Source organism: Perca flavescens, chromosome 11, assembly GCF_004354835.1.
Source record: "Perca flavescens isolate YP-PL-M2 chromosome 11, PFLA_1.0, whole genome shotgun sequence".
Lineage (NCBI taxonomy): Eukaryota > Metazoa > Chordata > Actinopteri > Perciformes > Percidae > Perca > Perca flavescens.
In genome coordinates this window covers 22,848,523-22,871,172 of record NC_041341.1, presented here as the reverse complement: position 1 = coordinate 22,871,172, position 22,650 = coordinate 22,848,523, and the positions used below count along the sequence as shown (strand labels likewise).

The window sequence follows — 22,650 nt, the reverse complement described above, 5'->3', positions numbered from 1 at the left end:
GTTTGTCATTACATCACAATTATGTGAACATTTATAAATCTACATTGTGGAAAAGAAAAATCAGCAGGTCACTCTTTTATGTGTGGTTTATAAATGTCTTAGAAAAACAAGTCAGCATATAACCCTGAATGGTGCACACAGATGCAGATGGCTCTCTGGAGTTTGGGTGCTTTGAGATCTGATTATTGGCACCCTGGTGTTACAATGGGATGCTTACTGAAGAAATGTTTTTGTCAGGCAATGTCAGGTTTAACACACATGTATCAACTTTTACTGGACAGTTTTACTGTCTGATTGTGTTAAACTAATGTTAAAACAATTTAAGGTTAAAATGCAGAACACAGTCTATGGGCCAAAACCTCACAAATGAGCCAATAAAAACATTTGGGGGAGAGTGGGTGTTTTGGGTTGACTTAATTAAGTATTTTTGTATTTTTATTAATCAATGTTTGTATTTAATTCATTCGTTACTCTTATTTAATTATTATTATGTAGTTATTTATTTATCATCATTTTTATTTGACCTCAATATTTCTGAAATCCTGTCTCCAGCCGTGAAATGAGCTATTTGCACAAGAGACCACGCACACACCCATAATTTAATTTTTGTGCACAGTGCCATATGAAACGCTGGAGGGCGTTTGTTCTATTACATATCATTCCACGGTCTCGTCTTAAACTCAAGAACACCTCAAATGACCGCAGCTTGGTACAGTTCCGGGTATGTTTCGGTGAATAGGTACAGTATGAATAGGTACAGTATTACGGTGAGCAGCCAAGAGCAGCTCTCGTGTGAAGCTCTTTAAGATAACTGCGGAACATGTATCACTGTAAACAGGAACTACCTTATCGTTTTTTTGCCGTTCACAGTTTTTCTCCGGAGCCATAACAGAGTGACACCCAATCTTTGAAAGAGGGAAAAGAGAAGATGGCAGGTGCCAAAGTAAGTTACTTTCTCTTACATTTTTTTAAAATAATGTATTTTCTCCTGCGTTCAGCTTTGTTAGCTAATGCTCGCTGCGTTAAATGGGCGGTTTCCAAACGTAAAAAACAAATGATCTCTGTCATTGTGCTTCAGAGCGCTAAACGTTGGCGACATGTTAAGACATGTTGAGATTGAAGCTAACATTGCCACGCCCCCATTGATATATAACGTTGTAATGTTGTAATGTAACGTTGCCTAAAATAATACCATTTGAAAAATTTAAAATGCTTTTGTTTGTTTCCTGTAGTCAGCATTGGTGTTGTGCATGGATGTTGGGTTCTCCATGTCCAACTCTGCCCCGGGCGAAGAGCCTCCCTTTGAATTTGCCAAAAAAGTAATCCAGAAGTTTGTCCAGCGCCAGGTAAACGTCAACTACAAAAACAAGTAACATATAAAATCTACTTTGATGATCTCTGTCAAATTTGACATGCACGTCTTTTACTAGGTTTTTGCAGAGACCAAGGATGAGCTGGCGTTAGTTCTGTTTGGGACAGACTCCACCAAGAACTCACTGGACAAGGATGACCAGTACCAGAACATCACTGTGCATCGTCACCTTATGGTGCCTGATTTTGAGCTCCTGGAGGAAATACAAAATCAGATCCATCCAGAGAGTCAGCAGGCTGATTGTATCCTGTTTGCTCCATACTTTTGATCTGTTTATCAGTTAACTTAATATTGAAGTAAGGCTACATCTAATAATATTTTAATTGTCAGGTAACACATTGATTAGTGTTTTCAGATTACTTTTATCAGACCCACCTTAAGTTTACTGTTTTATTGGATTTGTATGTGTATTTCAGTTGGAAATTATCAATTTACTTTGACTAAATCATTGTTTAAGTGAATAATTATTTCAGAACTAAAATCTGTAATTTAATGACTCCTAAAATTAGATCCACTCAAATGATGTCTAGTGTTTTGGAATCAATTGTCTTAAGTGGGCTCTCCTGTGTGTTTGCGTTAGTTTTATTTTCACTATGTGCCTATTAATGTACAACGCAGCAGATAATTCTGATAGAGTTGTAAGGTAAAGACCAAACACTTTGACTTTAATCCTGCATCTGCGTTTGCGTCCCGCCTCATAATCCGAGATGATGTGTGAGAATCTGTTATCTCCTTAACTCCTGTTCAACAGGGCTGGATGCTCTTGTTGTGTGTATGGATCTTCTCAAGACTGAAACAAAGTGAGAGGCTTCCTGTATCTTCTACACAATTCTCCTGATTTACAAATAAAAAAACTGATTTCCATACATTTAAATGTTAATTTTGCTGATGGGGTTATTATTATTTTTTCAATGACATTGTGTTTGGGGTTTCTTTTCAGGGAAAAGAAGTGTGATCGTCTCAACATTGTCCTCTTGACTGACCTGAACACTGAGGCCAACTCAGAGCAGCTGGACGTTATTATTGAAAACCTGAAACAAGCTGGCATCAACCTGCAGTTTTTGTAAGGTTCAGACAAATTGTAATGTAATTTTGAAGCAAATATAATGTATATAGAAGCCCCACAAATGTCCCCAGTGAAGTTATAGAATAATGATAATAGTAATGCAGTTGTGTGTGTCAGTACTTTTGTCATAATTATTAAAATGTCCTCATACTTACTGTATTGTTATTAGAAGTCACTCTGGAAGACGGGATTCTGCTCAAACCTTCCATGGTACTTTCATGGCATTGACTCATACCTATGTATCCTTCCTTCCTCCAAACCATTCTCAGTTTGCCTTTCCCTGCGGGGGACGATGAAGAGGGTGGAGGAGATGCGGACGGAAGAGACCCTGGTCAGCCGGGCACAGGCAAAGGTCTTTCCAAGGAACAGAAGAGTGGCCTGGACATGGTGAAACACATCATGCTAAGCCTGGATGAGGAGGATGGCCTGGGAGAAATTTACTCCTTCAGGTTGGCGTGCTCGGGATATTTGTCATGTCTCGCTTCTTTCTTCTTCACATATGTTTTTCTCTCTGAATCACATGGTGCTTTCTACATTTAAAAGTTGTAAATGCTTTTAGTTGATGATGTCATATGCCACTTTCCCCTCCCGCTGTAGAAAAGCAATTGAGCAGCTGTGCATGTTCAAGCGCATCGAGAGGAAACCTATGGCCTGGCCCTGTCAGCTGACCATCGGCAGCTGTCTGCCCATCCGTATTGTTGGATACAAAGCAGTAAGTTTGCTGTGAATGTCACTGGATGAATATACTACACTACGTGCTTATTACACAGCTTTATTGAACAAAGCGATGTCCACACGTAATCATGTAGTATTGTTGTACTTGTTGCCTAAGTATTGTAAATGTGTAGGAGTTTATGTATGCGTTGCTCATTAACTTACTGTATGTAAAAGGAATCCTCCAAATGTCTTTCACTTTACTATTGTGTCATGTAAAAACCCAGATGACAGCTCATCAGTTAAAGTCACATAAAGGTTTTCTCATCCATAAATACTACTCCCCATGTGTTCCAGGTGACAGAAGAGAAACTGAAGAAAACCTGGACTACAGTTGACGCTCAAACCAACCAGAAAGACGATGTGAAGAGAGAGACTGTCTACTGTCTGGATGATGACAATGAGACAGAGGTGCAAAAGGATGATACTATCCAAGGTGAGAAATGTGTTTGAAACAAGATAACTTAATGTTGTACTTAATAACTTAATAACACCGTAAACAAATGCTTATTTTTTGTCCACAGGTTTTCGTTATGGAAGTGATATTGTTCCCTTCTCCAAAGTAGATCAAGACCAGATGAAATACAAACATGATGGGAAGTGCTTTGCTGTTCTCGGCTTCTCCAAGCAGAGCATGGTATTATACTGTTTGTGCTAGTGGGATGTACATGGCATCTAAAACGAATCTCAGATGAAGTAAACCTAAACCTTTTAGACTGAGCTGGTTACTTTATTCACCTACGGTTCCTTTTCACCGTCTGCCTGCAGCTTCAACGCCATCAGTTCATGGGGACTCAAGTCATCAAGATATTTTCTGCCAAGGATGATGAGGTGAGAACGGAGGGACCCTACACATTGCTGGGGACTACGTGTTGATACTGACCTGTTTCGGTCTGTTCTGTTCTGTCTGAGCAGCATGCAGGAGTTGCGCTGTCCGCTCTCATCCGAGCGCTAGATGAACTCAACATGGTGGCCATTGTACGTTACGCCTATGACCGGCGCAGCAACCCTCAAGTAGGAGCAGCCTTCCCGTGCATCAAGCAGGACTATGAGGTGAGATCACACACTCCTAAACATGCTGTTTAAGTAAATTAACTGAATCTGTGTCAAATAGCACAGAGCTAATTGTCTGCCTCTCTCCCTCAATAGTGTCTGATGTACGTCCAGCTGCCCTTCATGGAAGACCTCAGACAGTTCACATTTCCTTCTCTTGCAAACAACAAAAAGTTCACTCCATCAGGTACAAAACACCTCACAAAACTGACTTTAACTAACTCACAAACTCACACATTAATTGGTAAATTGACTGCAGATTCTCCACAAGAGGGAGCCTTCCGATCATCCTCATCATTGCAGCAGCAGCTACGGTATTGCAGGTGTGAACATGACATTGTTGCCCCCTTCAAGTACAAAAAGCTGTTGCAATTTTACCACCGTTTCACTAGGTTCCTTCTATGTGGTTTGCACACACACACATTGTCTACATTTGCCGTTCTTAACTGCCACTGCTCTTATTTAACTAGTTTATATGTGGCACTGGTTCAGGATTGCAGGTCTGATGCGGGCTGGCGCTGCAGCTCAGCTCACTAACACTGTGTGTATCTTTTTAAAGAGAGAAATAAGTTCACTAAGAGATGAATGGACTTGTGTGTTATGTGATTCGTCTAGACACCCAGCTGTCTGCTGTTGACTCTCTTATTGACTCCATGATGTTGGTAGAGGGGGATGATCAAAAGGACATGTTCAAGGTCCACCACATTCCCAACCCTGCCTTCCAGAGGCACTTCCAGGTACTGCAATATGGTTTGTATTTCAGAGATACACTACTTGTATTACTTACTTATTCTGAGTTGAGGCAGATATGGTTTTGAAGGAGGGGTATCATTTTTTCAAGTCAGCAAAAAAAGATTTCATCTGTCTGACTAGAGCTTCACCAGCTAGAGGCTGTTGATATTTAACCAGGATTGCCTCCTTCCTCAGTCACTGTCTGTCTCACCTCCTCTACCCAACCTTTCTTTCAGTGTCTGCATCATCGGGCAGTAAACCCTGGCACCCCTCTTCCCCCCATGGAGCCTTGGCTGAAGGCTGCTCTTGAGTGCCCTGATGTCATTAGTGAACGTTGCCAGGCTCCACTAGAGGAGATAAAGAGGAAGTTTCCTCTGACAGAAGTGGAGAAAAAAAAGAAGCTCAAGACTAGTGCTCAGATTTTTGGCAAAGAGTAAGTTTGATCAAGTGTGTGGTGGTGGGTGTTTGAACGTTACAGACAGGGTTGTTATTCATGTTGTAGTCTGGGCCAACGACAGTACATTTCTAGTAGGCTATGATTGCCTCACAGCCAGCGCGCCGGATGGGCCGCGCCTTCCGCTCTCATTGTGTTGCTGTTCTCAAAACACAAATCCTGGGAAAACAACAACAAACTTTGAGCTAGCAAGCTACATGCTTAAAATGGCAAGTTTTGATGAAATTTCGATCATGTAACAAGGCAGGCCTGCTTGGTTCTTTTGGGGAATGATTGTAAAGATTTACAGGAAATATATTTCCCGTTTTTCTTAATTTTCTGTGGACAAAATACACACGGCGATACACTGGTAAGAGCAAGTTACGTTCAACCATGTATCCGTCTTATTTAAATAGCTCACGGTACTGTATTGTGTGAACAGTTAACTTTAGAAATTTCATCAAAACTTGCCATTTTCAGCATGTAGCTTGCTAGCTCAAAGTTTGTTGTTGTTTCCCCAGGATTTGTGTTTTGAGAACAGCAGCACAATGAGAGCGGAAGGCGCGGCCCATCCGGCGCGCTGGCTGTGAGGCAATTATAGCCTAAAGAAATGCAAACAGCCCATAGTGTTGTTTTTTTTTCTCCTATCGGGGAATGTATGTATGGTAGAGCCAGACCTTACTCCAAAGCGCTGTGGAGATGTAGTGAAATGTAGTTGTCTTCAAAATATTCATGTAGATTATTATCTTTCAGTAGTGTTTTGTAAGTGTCTGTGTGGAGGCTTTACTGATTCTAAAACTATTTTCAGTGTTCTTACTGACCCCTTTTGCCATTTACAGCTCCGAGGAGCCAGATGCCAAGAAGGCAAAAGGAGACGAAGAAGAGGAGGAGTATAGTCTGGCTGACATCGCCGAAGGCTCTGTGACTTCGGTGAGAATCGGGGGAGCTGGATTGAATTATAATCCTAGAGAGATAACCGCTTTCTATAAAAAAATCATCCATTCCAAATAACGTACTTCACCACTTGTCTGAACAGGCATACTTTAAAGTTTCCATTTTACTTCAGTTCTCACTAACACTTTTAACCAGGTGGGAAGCGTGGATCCAGCCAGAGACTTCCGTACTCTGATAAGGAAGAAGAGTCTTCCATTTGGAGAGGGTGAGGTCCGGTTTTGTTTTTTCTGGCGAGCTGGTCTGATAAACATCTTTTCTGTTTGTATTATAAACCATCATGATCCATGTTCCGCCTGTGTAATTGTGTTTATCTCTTTGTTTGGTTGCGGTGACCCCCGTGTCCTTTCCAGTATGTCAGCAACTGACTCGCAGGATAGAGCAGTTGCTTAGCAACAAGAACACACACTACTACATGAAAAGCATCACCTGTATCCAGGCTTTTAGAGAGCAGTCCGTTAAGGTAAATAAACATTCTCTATCTTCCATTTAGGGAAATACATGGTGATGTTATAAGAGTCTATGTGAAATAATCTGGACATATCCAAACGCATAGTTTGGGTTTTGCTATGGAGATTATGAGTCAATTTTGAGAAGATTACAACGAGTCTGTTATATATCTCGTGACTTGAACCGAGGACAGTTCTTGTCTGAGTATGTAAAATAGATTTTGAATGTTTCATATCTTTTGTTATTCAGCTGGGGGATGCCAATCTGTACAATGGCTACCTCCAGTCCCTAAAAAGAAGCATTCCAAACAGAGGGCTGGAGGTCTTCTGGGACCTGCTTGTTCAAGGTATGATAAGCCTCTTTACTCAAAGCTGCAGGATTTCTCTCAAATCACTCCTCCCTTAAGATGAGAACACATTTCCACATCATTTCTTGAGTGCAAAATAAGTAAATGATGCAACGTTGGAAGCTGGATGATGCCTGAAAATGCAATGCGGCCCTGAATCAAAAGTCTGGAAAAAGGAGTTTGGTGTTTTTGGACTTGATTCTTGCTTTTTGATTGACAGATGCCATCACTCTGATCAGTAAGGACGAGGTTGAAGGAAGCACTGTATCCAAAAACGAAGCTAATCAGGTGACTCCCCTATTTAAACCAGTGTGAGCGGTTGAGGAAACGGCAACTGTTTTACATATTTGAAATAAAGGCGATATTGAGAAGGTACTCCTACTTACTGAAGCCTATTTTGTCCTCAGTTTCTGGTTACTGAGGAGAAGAAAGAGGAGGCAGCTGCACCACAAGCTGAAGATACTGGAGATGTTGATGACTTGGCAAGTGTGACTTTTTATTCTGTAGCCTTTTCAAGTTTTAAATATTTAACTGTTCCAAGTACCCCCAAACTTCCATTAACCATTTCCTGTATATTTGTAAGACGACCTATTGAGACATTTCTTATAAACTCTTTATATAAACTCTCCAGTCTTACATCTTTTTTTCTCTTCCTGTGCAGCTGGACATGATGTAAGAAGGGAGGCAGTGGGAGCGTCTGCAGAGGACATGCAGAAGAATGTCATCATTCAACTCGGCCAGACCAAACCAGTTCAAAAAAATTCAGCCGTCCATTGTTCTGGCTCCTACTTGGGGGACCCTTGATACTTGTAACTGGTGATACTGAGTAACTGCATTCATACCGCACAGAATGGTGTTTGACTTAGCTAATGTTTACATTAGTACTATAAACTTTTGCAAGGACTTTATGTTGAGGGCTTTAGATGCTTTTTGTCCTAAATGTCAAAATGATTGTAATTTTAATGAATATCTTGATATAATTCCATGGTAATTTTCAGTAATGCTGGATTGAGTGCTTTAAATCTCAAGATTTATGTGCACTACATATCCTTTGTGACTTTACAGAAGACATCACTCCAAAATACTGCCAATAAACTGCAAGTTTATTATCTTAAAGCTCAATGGTTGATGATGAATTCTCGTTTTGATATAACAAAATATTGAAGATGAACACAGTTTTCGTGACTGAGTCGTAGTAAACCAGTAACTCATGGTTAAAAAGCTAGAGTAACAGCAGTAGCACCACCATGATGTTCACAGCCATGTGTTCTCTCTTTAACACACCCACTGGATGAAACGGTCAAACAAACTGGAGTGGGGCAGAGCGGAGAAGTCTTTTCCTTTAAAGATGGCGTCCTGGTCATCCATGGCCAGCTTCACTAGGACTTTTTGGTCAATGTCACTTCTTGTGGCTACCACTGTGGAGACAACCTGTGCTCTGCGCATGGCACTCACCGCTTCGTCCAGGTCTTTGCTGTCAGTGATGCCATCTGTGATGAAAACAAATGAAATCTCTGCGTTGCGTCTTGTCTGGCGAGCATTTTCTCTACCCAAGATGTTGTCAATGGTGTTGATGATGGCAGGCCCTATGCTTGAAGAAGATTCCAGATAAGGTAAACGCGCCAAGCCGTCGGCAATGATAGCACTGTCGTGTGTGAGAGGAAATGCCACGTGGAGCTCATTCTCTTTGCCAAACTCTATCAGTGCCAAGCGGGCTCGCATACGATCAGTCTGGCTCTTGGCCAGTCCCAGTCTTTCTGCCACCACCTGCACAAATTCCCTGACACGCCGGAAGTTCTCCGTCCCCAGTCGCTCTGAGCCGTCTAGTAGAAATACCAAATCCACTGGCCGTTGGACACATGGCGCTACATCAGGTTCTGTAATGAAAGAAAACAAATCACACACTGAGCAGCACTCGTTTATACCACTGAACAAATCCTCAAGCCATGAATAACACCTACCACTTTTACAGGGAAGATCAGGGCACACAATCGTAGGATCTGGAAGGGAAATCAAATGGATATAGATTAGACAAATGGTCAGAAGGACCAGTATTGACATCCTGCTGTGTGTACTGGTACAGGCTTACTGGGACAGAGCACATTCTCCATCTTCTCTATGAAGTCATCAGCCACCAAGTCAACGTATCGCTTCATCCCAGTGACGCGTTCCTTTTTGTTGCACGCGATTGACCCCAGGATATTATCATCCTGTTTCTTTTGAAACATATCCCCAACCCCGATGGCATTCACCACCACACCGTTGTTGCAAAGATAGAGCAGATCTTCATCGTCGCGGGGGTCATAGCGGCCATCTGTGATCACCACCACAGATACTTTGGCTTGGGCTCTCTTGCCATCCCTGATGAGTGTATCATAGGCGAACTTGAGAGCCGAGGGGGTAAAGGTGCCCCCGGCAATCCACTTTAGCCCCCTCACTGCCGTTTTAAAGTCAGACATGGAGTTGATGTTTGGGTCATTGAGGCGAATGGCCTCAAAGGTCCCGTTGTGACTGAACTGTACAACTCCAACTCTTGTGCCTAGAAAAGGTAGAGATGTCAAATTTTTCAGATGAGGCTGTTACGCTATAGGTTGTTAACAAATCCCACAAAAAAACCACAACTAAAAATGTCTTAGTTTGTCTGTCAATATTTTACAAATGCTTTACCCTGTCTATCTATAAAGATGTATCACAAATATGTTTTTATAATTTTTTTAAATGAAAATGCATTTGTTGGGGATTACTTTCAGTCACGTATTATTACACACACACAGTGCTGTTGTATTTACTGCAGCAGGATGCTGTATGTGGAATTGACTACAGTGTCCATGGCTGTTTTGTGCGTTTTATTACTTTTTAGACAACAATGGAGGTCTATGCAACAGAGAAATGAGCTACATAAGGCTTAGGCTACACAGATAATACTTTTCAGTATCATAAGTTAATTGTTGGTTTTGGTCTTTTCATCGGATTTGTTGAAAATATGAAAAATATTGCCAACCTTATCCTTTGTTTTTTAGTTGTAGGTGCGTTTTATCAATTAACCGAAATATTAATACAACAACAATTTTAATGTTTGGCTTTGTGTTCACATTAGTACAGTATGAAGTTGAAATATCAACTGGTTACACTTTTGATGAAATATGCTGAAAATATGCAACGCTGACTGAACTGTATGAAGAGTGTAACGCCAAAATGGGATCCTGTATATTAGGCTCTAACTTTATATTCAATGGTGGATGAAGTGATTCACTCTTTTGAAATGGCTAATCTTTTATGGCAATCTCTACTTGTTACTTGAAACTGTGTCTGCAAAAGGATTTGAAGGGACGTCTGTGCTGTGATTTTGCTCAACCGTACCGGTTAATGACGCAGGGTCGCTGGCCATAGATCCCAGCCTGTTGATGGTGTTGATAACAAAGTTCTTTTCCAGGGTGAAGTTTGTCTGCCCAACACTCTCTGAGCTATCAATTACAAATACAATGTCCATAGCTCCACAGTGCTTCTCACAGTCTGAGACAAAAGACAAGAACAGGATCAGTTTGTTGAAAGATACTCAACCATGACGCTGTATTTGATCAGTGATGGTATTTACCACAACAACCACACGTCTCCCTGACATAAGCCATGACATCACAGTCCTGCAGTGATAGGTGAGCATGTTAGAAGCAATACAACCAAGTAAATCTAATTAATATAGTATTTTCTAAATTCTTTTTTAAGTTGACTTACATTGAGCCCCGGATCGCCCTCTGGTCCTGGACCCCCCTGCACAGACACACAAAGAGAGAGCAATGTAATTGGATCTCAAATTTGCACACACATTTGAGTGGTTGTGCTGTTGCCTACATTGGTTCCAGGATCGCCTCTGGGTCCTCTCTCTCCCGGCTCGCCTGCCTGACCTGGCTCCCCCTACGAAGAAAACATTTTTCAGTGGAAGTGACTCATTTCTGCATTAAGTTCAATTTCTTTGGAAGTAATATTTTTTTTCTTTGTGAAGTATTTTTATTGTTCTGCAGAAGACTACCAGAGTGTTTCAAACCCCTGCCACTAATTGGGAAGTTTGGAAGTCTGCTTAACAAAGTGTTTCTTAATACCTAAGCACCACATGGGTGCTATAAAAGACTTAACAAAAAACATCACACACCAGGGGTCAAGCTGGTATCACATGATCTTGGGACTGTTGGTAATTAACAAATGAGAAACTGTCCCTGGTACAGTATCTACTGACGTCACAGCCTTGTTGTTCAGCCAAACTCATACAAGATGAGTGCATATTTTAATTACCATGCTGTCTTTTCTCAATGCAGAATAAGGCAGTCATGCACTTGCAATCTACTTGCACTTATATTCCATTTCATCAGTTGAGGTTTACAGTACAATGTACATCTTAGATTTCTACCTCAATCCCAATACAACAGAGGTGAATGAAACTTCCTTTGTGGTGGATAAAATGTACATTAAAGAAATCTTTCCAGAAACAATGTCTCACGTACTCAGGACAATCCACAGAGCTGCCTGTGAAGTTTTCTTTGGAACTGCATCCTACTGAAGAAAGAGTGTGGTCACAGTGATGTTTTGTGCATTATCCTGAGTACCTGGGACATTGTTTTTGGAAAGATGCGTTGCTGTTGAACTTTCAAAAGTAATAATTAAATGCTGTTAACAACAAATTTCATCCACTTTTAGGGTACTGTAATCTCAGACAGAAAGACCTTTCACAATTAAGCCACCTACAAATGATCTGCACATGATGCGCTGGCTGTGCCATAGTTTTCCTATGGGGAGAGCAGCGGAGACAACTCCGAGGAAGCGCTACCCTTGGCGTGGCGCACCGTTCCAAATTGATGCTGAGCACTGTGCTTAAAGGTCCTATGACATGCTGCTTTTTGGATGCTTTTATATAGACCTTAGTGGTCTACATGTCTCTGCTCAAAACACAGCTTGCTCTGACTGACACCCAAATTCCACTTCCAACATTTTGTTATTAGTCTTACAGGTTTTCCCGATGTTCCTTTATCTCCAGGTTCTCCTTTGGCTCCACATTCACCTCTGCCCCCCCTGGGACCTTTTCTACCTGGATCACCTCGGTCTCCCTGGAAAGATCGGAGTTACTTTCGACTCAAGTATGCAACACATGCCAACATTTTGTGAGATAAACAGAAAACCGTACAGTGGATCCTCTCGATCCAGGATAGTTGAATCCCGATCTTCCTTTGTCACCCTTTTAGAAGATTGAAAAGTGCATCAATCACAAAATCTTAGAGCATTTTACATGAATAAACGTGATGAACAAAAAAAGTTTTACCCACATCTGGTCCAGGGGGCCCAGAGTCTCCCCTTGCTCCCGAATCTCCAGGATTTCCCATGGTGCCCTACAACCACAGAAGAAACTTTCAATAAAGGTTTTATCATCTACCGCGCATTTCACTCAAATTTTTTGTCAAGAATCCACTCAAAACACAAGCTCCGAAAATAGGCAATTAATGTTGATGATTAAAATGTTATAAAGAACACACATTTACTCCGGGGCCCCCTGGTTCTCCTGGCTGACCCCTCGGCCCTGGCAGTCCTAGGTCTCCCTGGAAGAGAAAGTAAGAGAGAAAACATTATTACAAGACATCACCATCTGCTCCAGCCCACATAGTCACGATAATGTGATTTGGCAATGGGGAAGGATTTCCTTGGAAGTGTTTTTATCACAGCAACAGGCTTGGCTTGGGTTATTTTGGCTGCACGACCACTACATGAAGGCAAGACCCCACTAGTGGAGTTCTAAGGAAGACTGGCCGAGTTTTTAGGAAAAGGCTATGTTTTTTTTCTGCCAAAATCCACCCGCAGTATGATTGCCTAACCTTTGCACCCTTGAGTCCGTCTTCTCCGGGACGACCTCTGCCACCCAGTGGCCCTCGTTCTCCCTTGACAATAAAAAAAAACCAGACCATTAATCATCAACAAATATATACACATAATTATGTTTCAGCAGAATATGGGAAACATTTTCTTGAGAATATGGTGATGAAATGCTTTATAGCAACACAGAGCCAAATCATACAGGGTAAGAAAGTGAGTTGTGATCTTTCTCTGGAATTGTAAGTCCAAGCAGAGGGATTTGAAACTCTTAGGAGTCGTCTTTCTCACGACCACCACCCACCCACCCCCTCACCCCTCTCTCTCTCTCGCTGCTGAATTCCCCTTTCCCCAAGAGTCCACCGTAATTTGTTTGTTGTAACAACATTTTTTATTTGGCTCTCAGATCACCAGCACCAGCGCTCTCTCCAAACAGATTCTCTCTGCTGTATGTTTTTCTTTTATAACACATTACACTAAAGTCATATTTCAGATGAAATTCTGTAGTATTGTATTTCCTGCAGCTTTGTCAGGTAGGTCTTTAAAAAGGCAACTGCTCTCAGTGCAACAAACCTGCACCAATAACAAAATGAATACTAAAAAATATAAAAATGGCATTACTTGATGAAAAAGTAATTAAAGTATACATAAATATAGTTTTCTCTGAGCGCCAAACTTACCTTCTCTCCTTTTGGCCCATCAGGACCTTGTCCCCCCTTTGTTCCAGGATCTCCTCTCCTTCCCTGTTAATATGCATTCAATAATAATTTATAACAAACTAAGTCAAATTCTCAAAATTATATTTAAAAAAAAGAAAGAAAAAAATGTTTGAGATACCCCTTCGCCAATTGGTCCAGGCTCGCCAGGGACCCCCTGCAAGAGGTAATAGGTTTAAATCAGGATCAAGAAGCTTTGTAACATTAACTTACAGTAATATATAACAAGTAATTCTAAGGAAAATAAATGTTATTTTGTACCGGAGGTCCCTTTTCTCCCGGTGGCCCTGGATTTCCAGCATTTCCATCTTCACCCTAACGAACAAAAGTGTTTTATTTAGCTTTTCAGGAAAGGAGAATCTTCATTTTCTGACAATGTTTTCTGTTGTGTTTTAATTTAAAGTTCACCTTTGGTCCTTGGCCACCCGGAGGTCCAGGGGGACCTGGCTTTCCAGAAAGGCCTGGGTCACCCTAAACAAACCATAAAACAAACAAAAACAATAAACAACCATGACTGAAGGCATTAACTAATTTGCATTAAACGTAGGGCTGGGCGATATGGAGAAGATCAAATATCCTGATATTTTTGACCAAATACCTCGATATCGATACCGCAACGATATTGTAGTGTTGACTATTGGTGCTTTCATAAAATATTTACGCAATAAGATTTTTTATGAATAATCATCAGTAATATGGATATAATGACTAAGTGGTTAAAGGCAAATAATAGAACAGGTAGAACAGTCTGGTAAGTTCAGGAAATGACATCACTTTACTGTAATGCAGCCTTTTAAACCAGGAAAAGACAACACTTATGCCATATTACGATATTACGATATCCAAAATCTAAGACAATATCTAGTCTCATATAACCATATCGATTCAAAAGTTATAAAAAATATATTTCACTCTGGGGCAAATGACCAACATTAGTGCCATCCCTTGAGCTCTAGCATGGCTAATCACAGTTTACAACGTGTTCTATTCTCAACAGTTTTTTGATTCTGTACTGTTTTAAAATACTGCACTATTTTCAGCCACTAACAGACCGACTGAAATATCTCACAATTACTGAAGGATCTGCTATAAAATCTAGTACAGACATCTTCCCCAGAGAAGAAAACCGACTGACTTTGGTGATCCTCTAATTTCTCCTCTAGTGCTACCAGCTGGTTGACATTTATGGTTTTCAGTGAAATGTCGCAACAATATTTGGATGGACTTTTGAGAATTTTTGTTTCTTGTTTTCTTGTCCCTCTCAGGATGAATTGTAGTAACTTTGGTGAGGCTTTCGTGCTTAGCAAATGTTATCATACACGGTTAACTAAGATGGTAAACATAGTAAACTTTATACCTGCATGTCATTGTGAGCACGTTAGCATTAGCTCAAAAGCACTCTGCTGTGTACAGCCTCATGGAGCAGCTAGCATGTCATGTTTTTATCTGCCGATATCTTAAATAGGAGAGAAAGATTGAATTAACACATACCTTTACTCCGTTGTCACCAGGTGGCCCAGTGTCACCAACATTTCCATGGTAACCATCTGGTCCCTTTAAGAAACAAAAAACAAAAGTAGTTCAGTAAACTGGTAAACAAATTTTTATAACTATATACTTGACAGATTGTAAAATTAACCAGCCACATCTACATTAAATAGGATGGTTGGAGTAGAATTGGACCTATTAATAATCTAACCAAATATAAGGTTTCTCACCTTGGTCAAAATATATCACATTTAACATTTAAAAATAGCACCTTGACAGCAATATGTTAAAAAAACAACGAATTGAGTATAACTGCTAGACTTACCTTTTCACCTGGATCACCTTTGCAACCAGGAGCTCCAATTCGGCCAATTTTACCCTGGAGATTACCCAGAGACAATGATGTCATATCAGTATACTGAACAGATTAGAGCCATTGTATACTGTATATTTGACTTTGTCGTATGAAGACTCACCTTTTGACCGTCAGTTCCATTCATGCCAGGTACTCCTGCCGCACCCTGAGTATTTGGACGTCAATGAAGACAGAAAATTAACTACAGTACACACACACTGACAGTGTCAGATGTAGTAGGGTATAAAATATGTGCAAGCATAACATTTATACCGTTATTTACCTTTGCTCCAACTGTTCCGATTTCACCCTGACGAGATAAAGAAGCGCCGTTAATTTAACAGCCTTTTGTTCAATTTGACAGACGAACAGAAAAAGTGGATTATATAAATATTGCTATCTTACCTTGTCACCTTTAAAACCAGTCTCCCCCTATATCAGACCACATAAGGACATGTTATTGAGATAAAGACGTATAACTTAGTTAACGTAGCTATGTAGCACACAAGACCATCAATCAGGGCCTCAGCAAACCTTTGAACCGGGTTGTCCGATTGGACCTTCAATGCCGGGATCACCCTGTAATGTAATAAATTATATTTGGCATTAAAATGATACAATATTGTGTTTTACAGAATTTTAGTTTAATAATAATGCTAACTTCTACCTACCTGTTTACCCTTTTCACCATTTGACCCAGGGATACCTGTGTCTCCTTTCCTTCCCTAAAAATAAGTAGAAATATTGGCATTTCAACAAAACAATCTTTGGTACAAGAAGAACTATACATTGTTTATATATTTTTGATTTTGTTTTTCCATACTCACTTTTGGACCTGGAAACCCTGGAGGTCCAGGGGGCCCAGGACGCTCATAGCATGTATGTATATTACCGCACTACAAGATCAAAGAGGACAACAGAACAATATTAAATGAAGTAATTTTGGGATTTGGGAAAATGATGCCTTTTTAATTACTAGTCTTGTTACTAACTAACATAATACTAGTCTTTCTTACCTGTAAAAACGCTTGATGTTTCTGCAAAGAACAAACAACAGTAAATGAAAAATACCTGATAGTGATGAAATAATTTAAACGCTTTACGGTAAGAAAGGAAAATATTTCAGATCACCATGGCTTGTATGATACGATCAATGGATTCAGTCTTTATTTCTGGTCTTCCTTCAACGATGTCCACAGCTATGTAGTCATCGCGGTACAGTTCAGAAGGGGAACTGGCTAAATCCTTCATCCCTAATTCATCGATGCTCCTGGATGCTGCCACTGAGAAAATCTGGATATCTTTCTCACGGGCCTTCTCTGCCATCGCCTTAATCCCTCCACATGGCTCTGCTGTCACGTGACCGTCAGTGATGACCACAGAGAAGAGTGCGGCCTTTACCCCTGAGTAGTGCTGGGTCATATGCTCAGTCATTCTTTTGATGGCACAGTCGGTGTGGGTGCCTTTGCCCTCGTATTCAACCAGATTGAGGTTCCTGATGAAGTTCTCCTTGGTTGTGAACTGACTGAAGATATGCTGTGTCTCAGAGAAGTTCAGGCCTCCTAGGGACCAGGAGATCTTGATCTGGCCCCTGTACTCCTCTTCATTCAGCCTCTGGGCAAACATCTTGGTGAACTCCTTAATTTTTTGCACTAGGCTCCCAGGAGGGGACTCCTGTAAGGCGATGGTCTCTGAGGTGTCGAGGGTGAAAAACAGCCTGACGGGACAGTCAATTATCCCATCTGGAGGAGAGAACATCGACAGAAGAGTAAACATCTTTATTGCTTTATTGAACTTTAAGTGTAATTTGTGGCACTAGACACAAATCACAGTTGTAATGTATGCAGTGGTGGAAAGTTACTACATTTACTCAAATACTGTATTTTACCACTTGAGGTACATTTACTTTAGTATTTTCTTTATTCTTCTACTCCAATACATTTCAGAGGGAAATATTATACTTTTTATTCCACTACATTTATTTCACAGCATTTGGTACATTACAAATTAAGATTTTTGCACACAAAACATATGAAGGGCTTATAAAACATGATGCTTTGTTATAAATTAAACTACCCAACAGTCTATATAAGTAGTGCTGAAATGATTGGTCGATTAATCAATGAATTGATTAGTCCATTGACAAAACATTAATTGGCAACTATATTGACAATTGTTAAGTAATTTTTTCAAGCAAACATGCCAAACATTTTACTGTATTGTTAGTCTATATCCATGACGTTCCACAGCGCTGTGGAGGAAGGTCTGGCAATGTTCTGAAATGTGAGGATGTGTTTCTTATGCTTATGATCATTTTAATCATGTTAATTTACTTTTAATAATTGTGAGTTTGAACTATTGGTTGGACAAAGCAAGCATTGTGAAGTTGTCACAATAATACAACAACACTTTCAGGGACCATTTTTCATAATGGGTACTTTTACTTTTGATACTTTAAGTACATTTTGTTGCCAATACTTCTGCACTTCTTGAATACTTCTTCCACCATTGAATACATGACAAGGCCTCAATTCTTTAAAAAAATAACAATCATATTCTACTGAGCTAGAAAGAAATTAATGGAACTTACTCTTGCAATCTTGAGGTCTGGGTATAGGTAGAAGTGGAGGTGGAGTCGGTCCTGGACTGTCACCTCGCCCTTCGATTGGCCTGGGTCCACGAGGGCCTGGATCTTGAGGGATTGCAGCTTGGAGCATGCACAGAAAGATGAACCCTGCAATCATTGCCATTGACTGCAAAAAAACAATACAATGAAGGAGAAGACAGTCATTGAACACTAACTTTTAACTCCAACACTCCAACACTCCTTTTAAATCCAGGAAATAGCTGTCAAAACAAGTGAGTCTCCACAGTGTTTAGGAATGCTTATCGTTGTTTTAAACAACGTCAGTGAATAAGCACACTGTGTGGAAAAAGAGGACAATATTTACAGTAAAATTGTAGTTGAAATGGAAATTTTAGATGTTGCATCCCACCTGTTTAGTGAAACTGACATCCAGAGCAGTGGTTCCCAAACTATTTCAGGGCAAGAATGATAAAACACAAAAAAAGACAACAGAAGATCAGATTTTGTGTAAGGAGGGCCCACAATGAGTCCTCTAAAGAAGAAGTGAACTGTTTGGTGCGAGCTGTTAGCGGTGTGCTGTAGGAAAGGATTACTTTGACGAAAAGCAGAAAGTAAACATCAACAAACTACAAATTAATAAGATAAGCTAGGGGTCCTAAAACATAAAGATGGATGAAAATTGTATTGAAGAAAAATTAATCCAAGACAGCTGTATTGTTGGACAGTTGTGAAATGTAGGCCTAAGTACATTTTCTTGAGTTAATCACTATACTTCACAGATTTATATTTTACATTAAAAACGTATAAACATTTTATTAAAAAAAAGATGCATTGCTATTAAACTACAGCACAGTATATAAAATAGATCAAATTAGACCAGCTACAACATTGGAATGCTGTTTATCAGTGGTGGAAGAAATACTCAGATCTTGTTTTTAAGTAATGTAGCAATACCACAGCAGAGAACTATTCTGTTACAAGTAGAAGTCATGCATTCAAATGTTTCCTTCAATAAAAGTTGGCTAAAGATGTATTGACATCAAAATATGCTGCAAGGACAGAGGGCACTGTGTTGTCTTTTGATCAGCTCAGAGTGAAGTACAATCTCCCGCAGAATAACTTTTTTAGGTATTTGCAAATACACAGTTTCATTCTTTCTAATACTAAGTTGTATCCTAATGGGTTTTCAATCTCAGTTGTTGAGAAGGCTCTCCTGAAGCCTGACTCCAGGAAACTTATTAGCAGGCTTTACAATGCCCTGTCAACTTCAACCAGTGACTGTACGGTTCACGTCAGATCTCTCTGGGAGGCGGATTTTGGGGAGACTATCTTGGATGATGTGTGGAATGGGATTTGGTCAAGCCCTGCAGGTTGCTTATTTACCAACAAAGCCAGGGAGATGCAATATAGTGTCATACAAAGGCTCCAAATCACACCGGTGAAACGCAATAGGTTTAACCCATTGCTCTCAAAATTCTGTAATAAATGTAAAATTTCTGAAGGTACATATTTCCACTGTATATTTGAGTGCCCCCTTATTAATGACTTCTGGGTCAAAATTTGTAAGGAAATTGATGTTATATTCAAGAAAAAACTAGCTCTTACTCCCATCCGCTGTATTCTGGGGTTAAATACTAAAGCACTGGGTCTTGGCTCCTCCAAACTAAGGCTGCTGGAGGTGCTTCTCTTTAATGCAAGGAGATGCATTCTTCTTCTGTGGATCTCGGACTCTGTTCCCACGATTTCACAATGGACTCGGAGTGTGTTGGAACTTCTCCCATTAGAAGCTATTAGCTTCTGGCTCAGAGACACACCTTTCCGCTTTTTCAAAATCTGGGACCCCTTCTTGGACTATATTGGGGAGGATGGTGCATGGACCCTTCAGAGTGGCCTCTATGGTCTAGCATGGTCTGAGATCTCAAAGTACATTTCCAGGTGACATACAATGGCCTAAATAACCCAATACTCAACCCTGATTACGTTGAGTATGCCTCAAATGTACAAACCTTCTGTGTTTTTGTTTAGTTGTTTTAATTTTTTTAATTTTTTATTTTTTTTTGTCTTGGTTGTTTATTTTAAGGGGTTACGGGTGGGCTAAAACGAGGGCTTTGTTCTTTACTCAGTAGCTGTATTCCTGTATGTTGTATGTGCCCCGAGGAAATTTAATAAAGATATGTTAAAAAAATATATATACTCAAAGTACCAAAAGTAAAAGTACTCACTCTGCAGAATGGCCCACTTATATTATATTATATATATTATATTATTGGATTATAACTATTGATGCATGAATGTGTTCATCAATTTAATGTTGAAGCTGGTAAAGATGGAGCTCATTATCGTTACTTTATATACCTTATCTGCTTTGAATTTCCCCTCGGGGATTAATACATTTTTATCTTAATCTGCAATACATCATCATGTATTTGTTTATATTTTGTATTATTCATCTGAATCTGCAAAGTAACTAGTGGGACTGACTAAAGTGATCAAATACATATAGTGAAGTAAAAGGTAGCCTACAATATTTGCCTCTGAAATGTAGTGGAGTATTATTAAGTATAGCAGAAAGTTAAAAGAGTCAAGTAAAGTACCTCGAAATTGTACTTACTGTAAGTACAGTATAGTTAAAGCACTTAGTTACTTTCCACCACTGCTGCTTATACATTCATTTAAAAAATAAAAAAATAAAGTCAAGTACATATGAACAGAAGACTAATTGCTTCATATTTTGAGCGGCGTATCTGGTCGGTGATTACACACAAGTAAATCTTTGGAAAAGTTAAAATAAAGTGTATAGTCTATACTCACCGCGGCGACTGTGCGACCTCAAGTCAAATTTTAGCTGAAACTCGAGACTGTCAGAAAAAAACTATGCTTCCTGAGACTGTAAACTAAAGATAATCATCTCAATCACACAGTTCCCATATCAGCGAACTCAGTCAGGATCAGTAGGATCAGCTCTTGGTCGAGGAGCCGCCCGTTTTATCTCAATTGACGCACGAGCGCGTACTGGGGTGCGCGCACACGCACACGCACACGCACGCAGAATTAATTTCATCGTCTGGTGTTTATAGCAGCTGGAGTCAAAAGAGACAGCACGGTCTCCGAAACATTGATGTGATTCTGGAATTAAAACTGTTGTACAAAGACATACACACACCATGATGAGCTAGTCTATGTATATGCATGATCTGGCAGGGTTAAAGTAGGAGTCACAGACTGATTCTCTCCAAACAGCAGCTTTACAAACACTTCAACTCCACTGCTTCACATCCTTACATGGAGAGAGCTGCACACCCTCGCCGTCTGTTTATATTTCGAGATTATACAGCACCAGAGATGCCATCTTGGAATGTTACTGCTGCAACTATCCAAAAATGTTAGTTTATGAAATAATAACATAGGTTAATGATTTGATTAATCAGTTAGTTGATCAACAACCATTTAGGTAATCATGTATTAAGCAAAAATGCCAATGCATTAATCCTAAATTATATTAATTTCAAAATTACCCAGTACCACTAAAACCACACTTTTTTCTGTTGCCAGTAGGTTGGGCTTTTCCCTACTTTTGTGTGTGGCCTATCCTTGAGGTCTAACAACTCTCCTTCCTCATAAAACAATTGCAAAGTGAAACCCTTGAAACCCTACAGTGCATTATTAACATCAATGTTTAGCCTACTTTCATGTTAATTTACTAACAAATGTCTTTTTCAAGCACAGCCCGAACAAGCTACGTGGCTCCCATTTATCCAGCCCATGGGCCCACCACCTGTGGGACGAACCGTTGGGGTCGGGTGCGATGCCACATGGGTGGCAGTGAAGGTCAGGGGCCTCGACGGACCAGACCCGGGCGGCAGATGCTGGCTCTGGGGACGTGGAACGTCACCTCTCTGTGGGGGAAGGAGCCGGAACTGGTGCGGGAGGTGGAGCGCTACCGGTTAGATCTGGTGGGGCTTACCTCTACGCACAGTCTTGGTTCTGGAACCATACTCCTGGATAGGGGTTGGACTCTTTTCTTCTCCGGAGTTGCCAGTGGGGGACTCCATTGTTCTGCTGGGGGACTTCAACGCACACGTGGGCAATGATGGAGACACCTGGAGAGGCGTGATTGGGAGGAACGGCCTCCCTGATCTAAACCAGAGTGGTTGTTTGTTGTTGGACTTCTGTGCTAGTCATGGATTGTCTATAACGAACACCATGTTCGAACATAGGGATGCTCATAAGTGTACCTGGTACCAGAGCACCCTAGGCCGAAGGTCAATGATCGATTTCATAATCGTTTCATCTGATCTGAGGCCGTATGTTTTGGAGACTCGGGTGAAGAGAGGGGCAGAGCTGTCAACCGATCACCATCTGGTGGTGAGTTGGGTCAGGGGGTGGGGGAAGACTCTGGACAGACCTGGTAAGCCCAAACGTGCAGTGCGGGTAAATTGGGAACGTCTGGAGGAGGCCCCTGTCCGACAGACTTTCAACTCACACCTCCGGCGGAGCTTTTCGTGCATCCCTGTGGAGGCTGGGGGCATTGAACCCG

The 22,650-nt window shown here is 40.6% G+C and overlaps 2 protein-coding genes across 5 annotated transcripts; one reads left to right on the top strand and one right to left on the bottom strand.

The window, feature by feature from the left end:
• The first annotated feature begins 613 nt into the window (after positions 1-613).
• On the top strand, positions 614-8,239 carry LOC114563801 (X-ray repair complementing defective repair in Chinese hamster cells 5). Of its 4 annotated transcripts, none has more exons than XM_028590679.1 (22): positions 614-739; positions 871-943; positions 1,233-1,346; positions 1,431-1,614; positions 2,124-2,172; positions 2,313-2,435; positions 2,708-2,887; positions 3,036-3,150; positions 3,450-3,588; positions 3,677-3,789; positions 3,921-3,983; positions 4,068-4,205; positions 4,302-4,392; positions 4,821-4,942; positions 5,174-5,370; positions 6,210-6,300; positions 6,460-6,529; positions 6,675-6,784; positions 7,021-7,117; positions 7,338-7,405; positions 7,525-7,599; positions 7,779-8,239. In XM_028590679.1, the coding sequence occupies exons 2-22, from the start codon at positions 929-931 to the stop codon at positions 7,791-7,793; spliced, it is 2,169 nt and encodes a 722-aa protein (XP_028446480.1). In that variant the 5' UTR covers positions 614-739; positions 871-928; the 3' UTR covers positions 7,794-8,239. The 4 variants fall into 4 exon arrangements, with proteins under 4 accessions (XP_028446480.1, XP_028446481.1, XP_028446479.1 ...); XM_028590680.1 differs by having other exon boundaries at positions 614-754; XM_028590681.1 differs by having other exon boundaries at positions 622-721.
• LOC114563800 (collagen alpha-2(VI) chain) lies at positions 8,200-21,127 on the bottom strand. The gene is made up of 29 exons (XM_028590677.1): positions 20,925-21,127; positions 18,523-18,562; positions 18,117-18,279; positions 16,658-17,268; positions 16,543-16,563; positions 16,354-16,422; positions 16,198-16,251; positions 16,061-16,105; positions 15,932-15,958; positions 15,810-15,836; positions 15,648-15,692; positions 15,497-15,550; positions 15,175-15,237; positions 14,092-14,154; positions 13,945-13,998; positions 13,805-13,840; positions 13,648-13,710; positions 12,973-13,035; positions 12,637-12,699; positions 12,430-12,492; positions 12,291-12,341; positions 12,115-12,213; positions 10,967-11,029; positions 10,850-10,885; positions 10,713-10,758; positions 10,478-10,630; positions 9,207-9,656; positions 9,079-9,117; positions 8,200-8,994 (listed from the first exon to the last, which is right to left on the bottom strand). Exons 3-29 carry the CDS (start codon positions 18,274-18,276, stop codon positions 8,393-8,395), a joined length of 3,120 nt encoding a protein of 1,039 aa, XP_028446478.1. The 5' UTR covers positions 18,277-18,279; positions 18,523-18,562; positions 20,925-21,127; the 3' UTR covers positions 8,200-8,392.
• Positions 21,128-22,650: the final 1,523 nt, after the last annotated feature.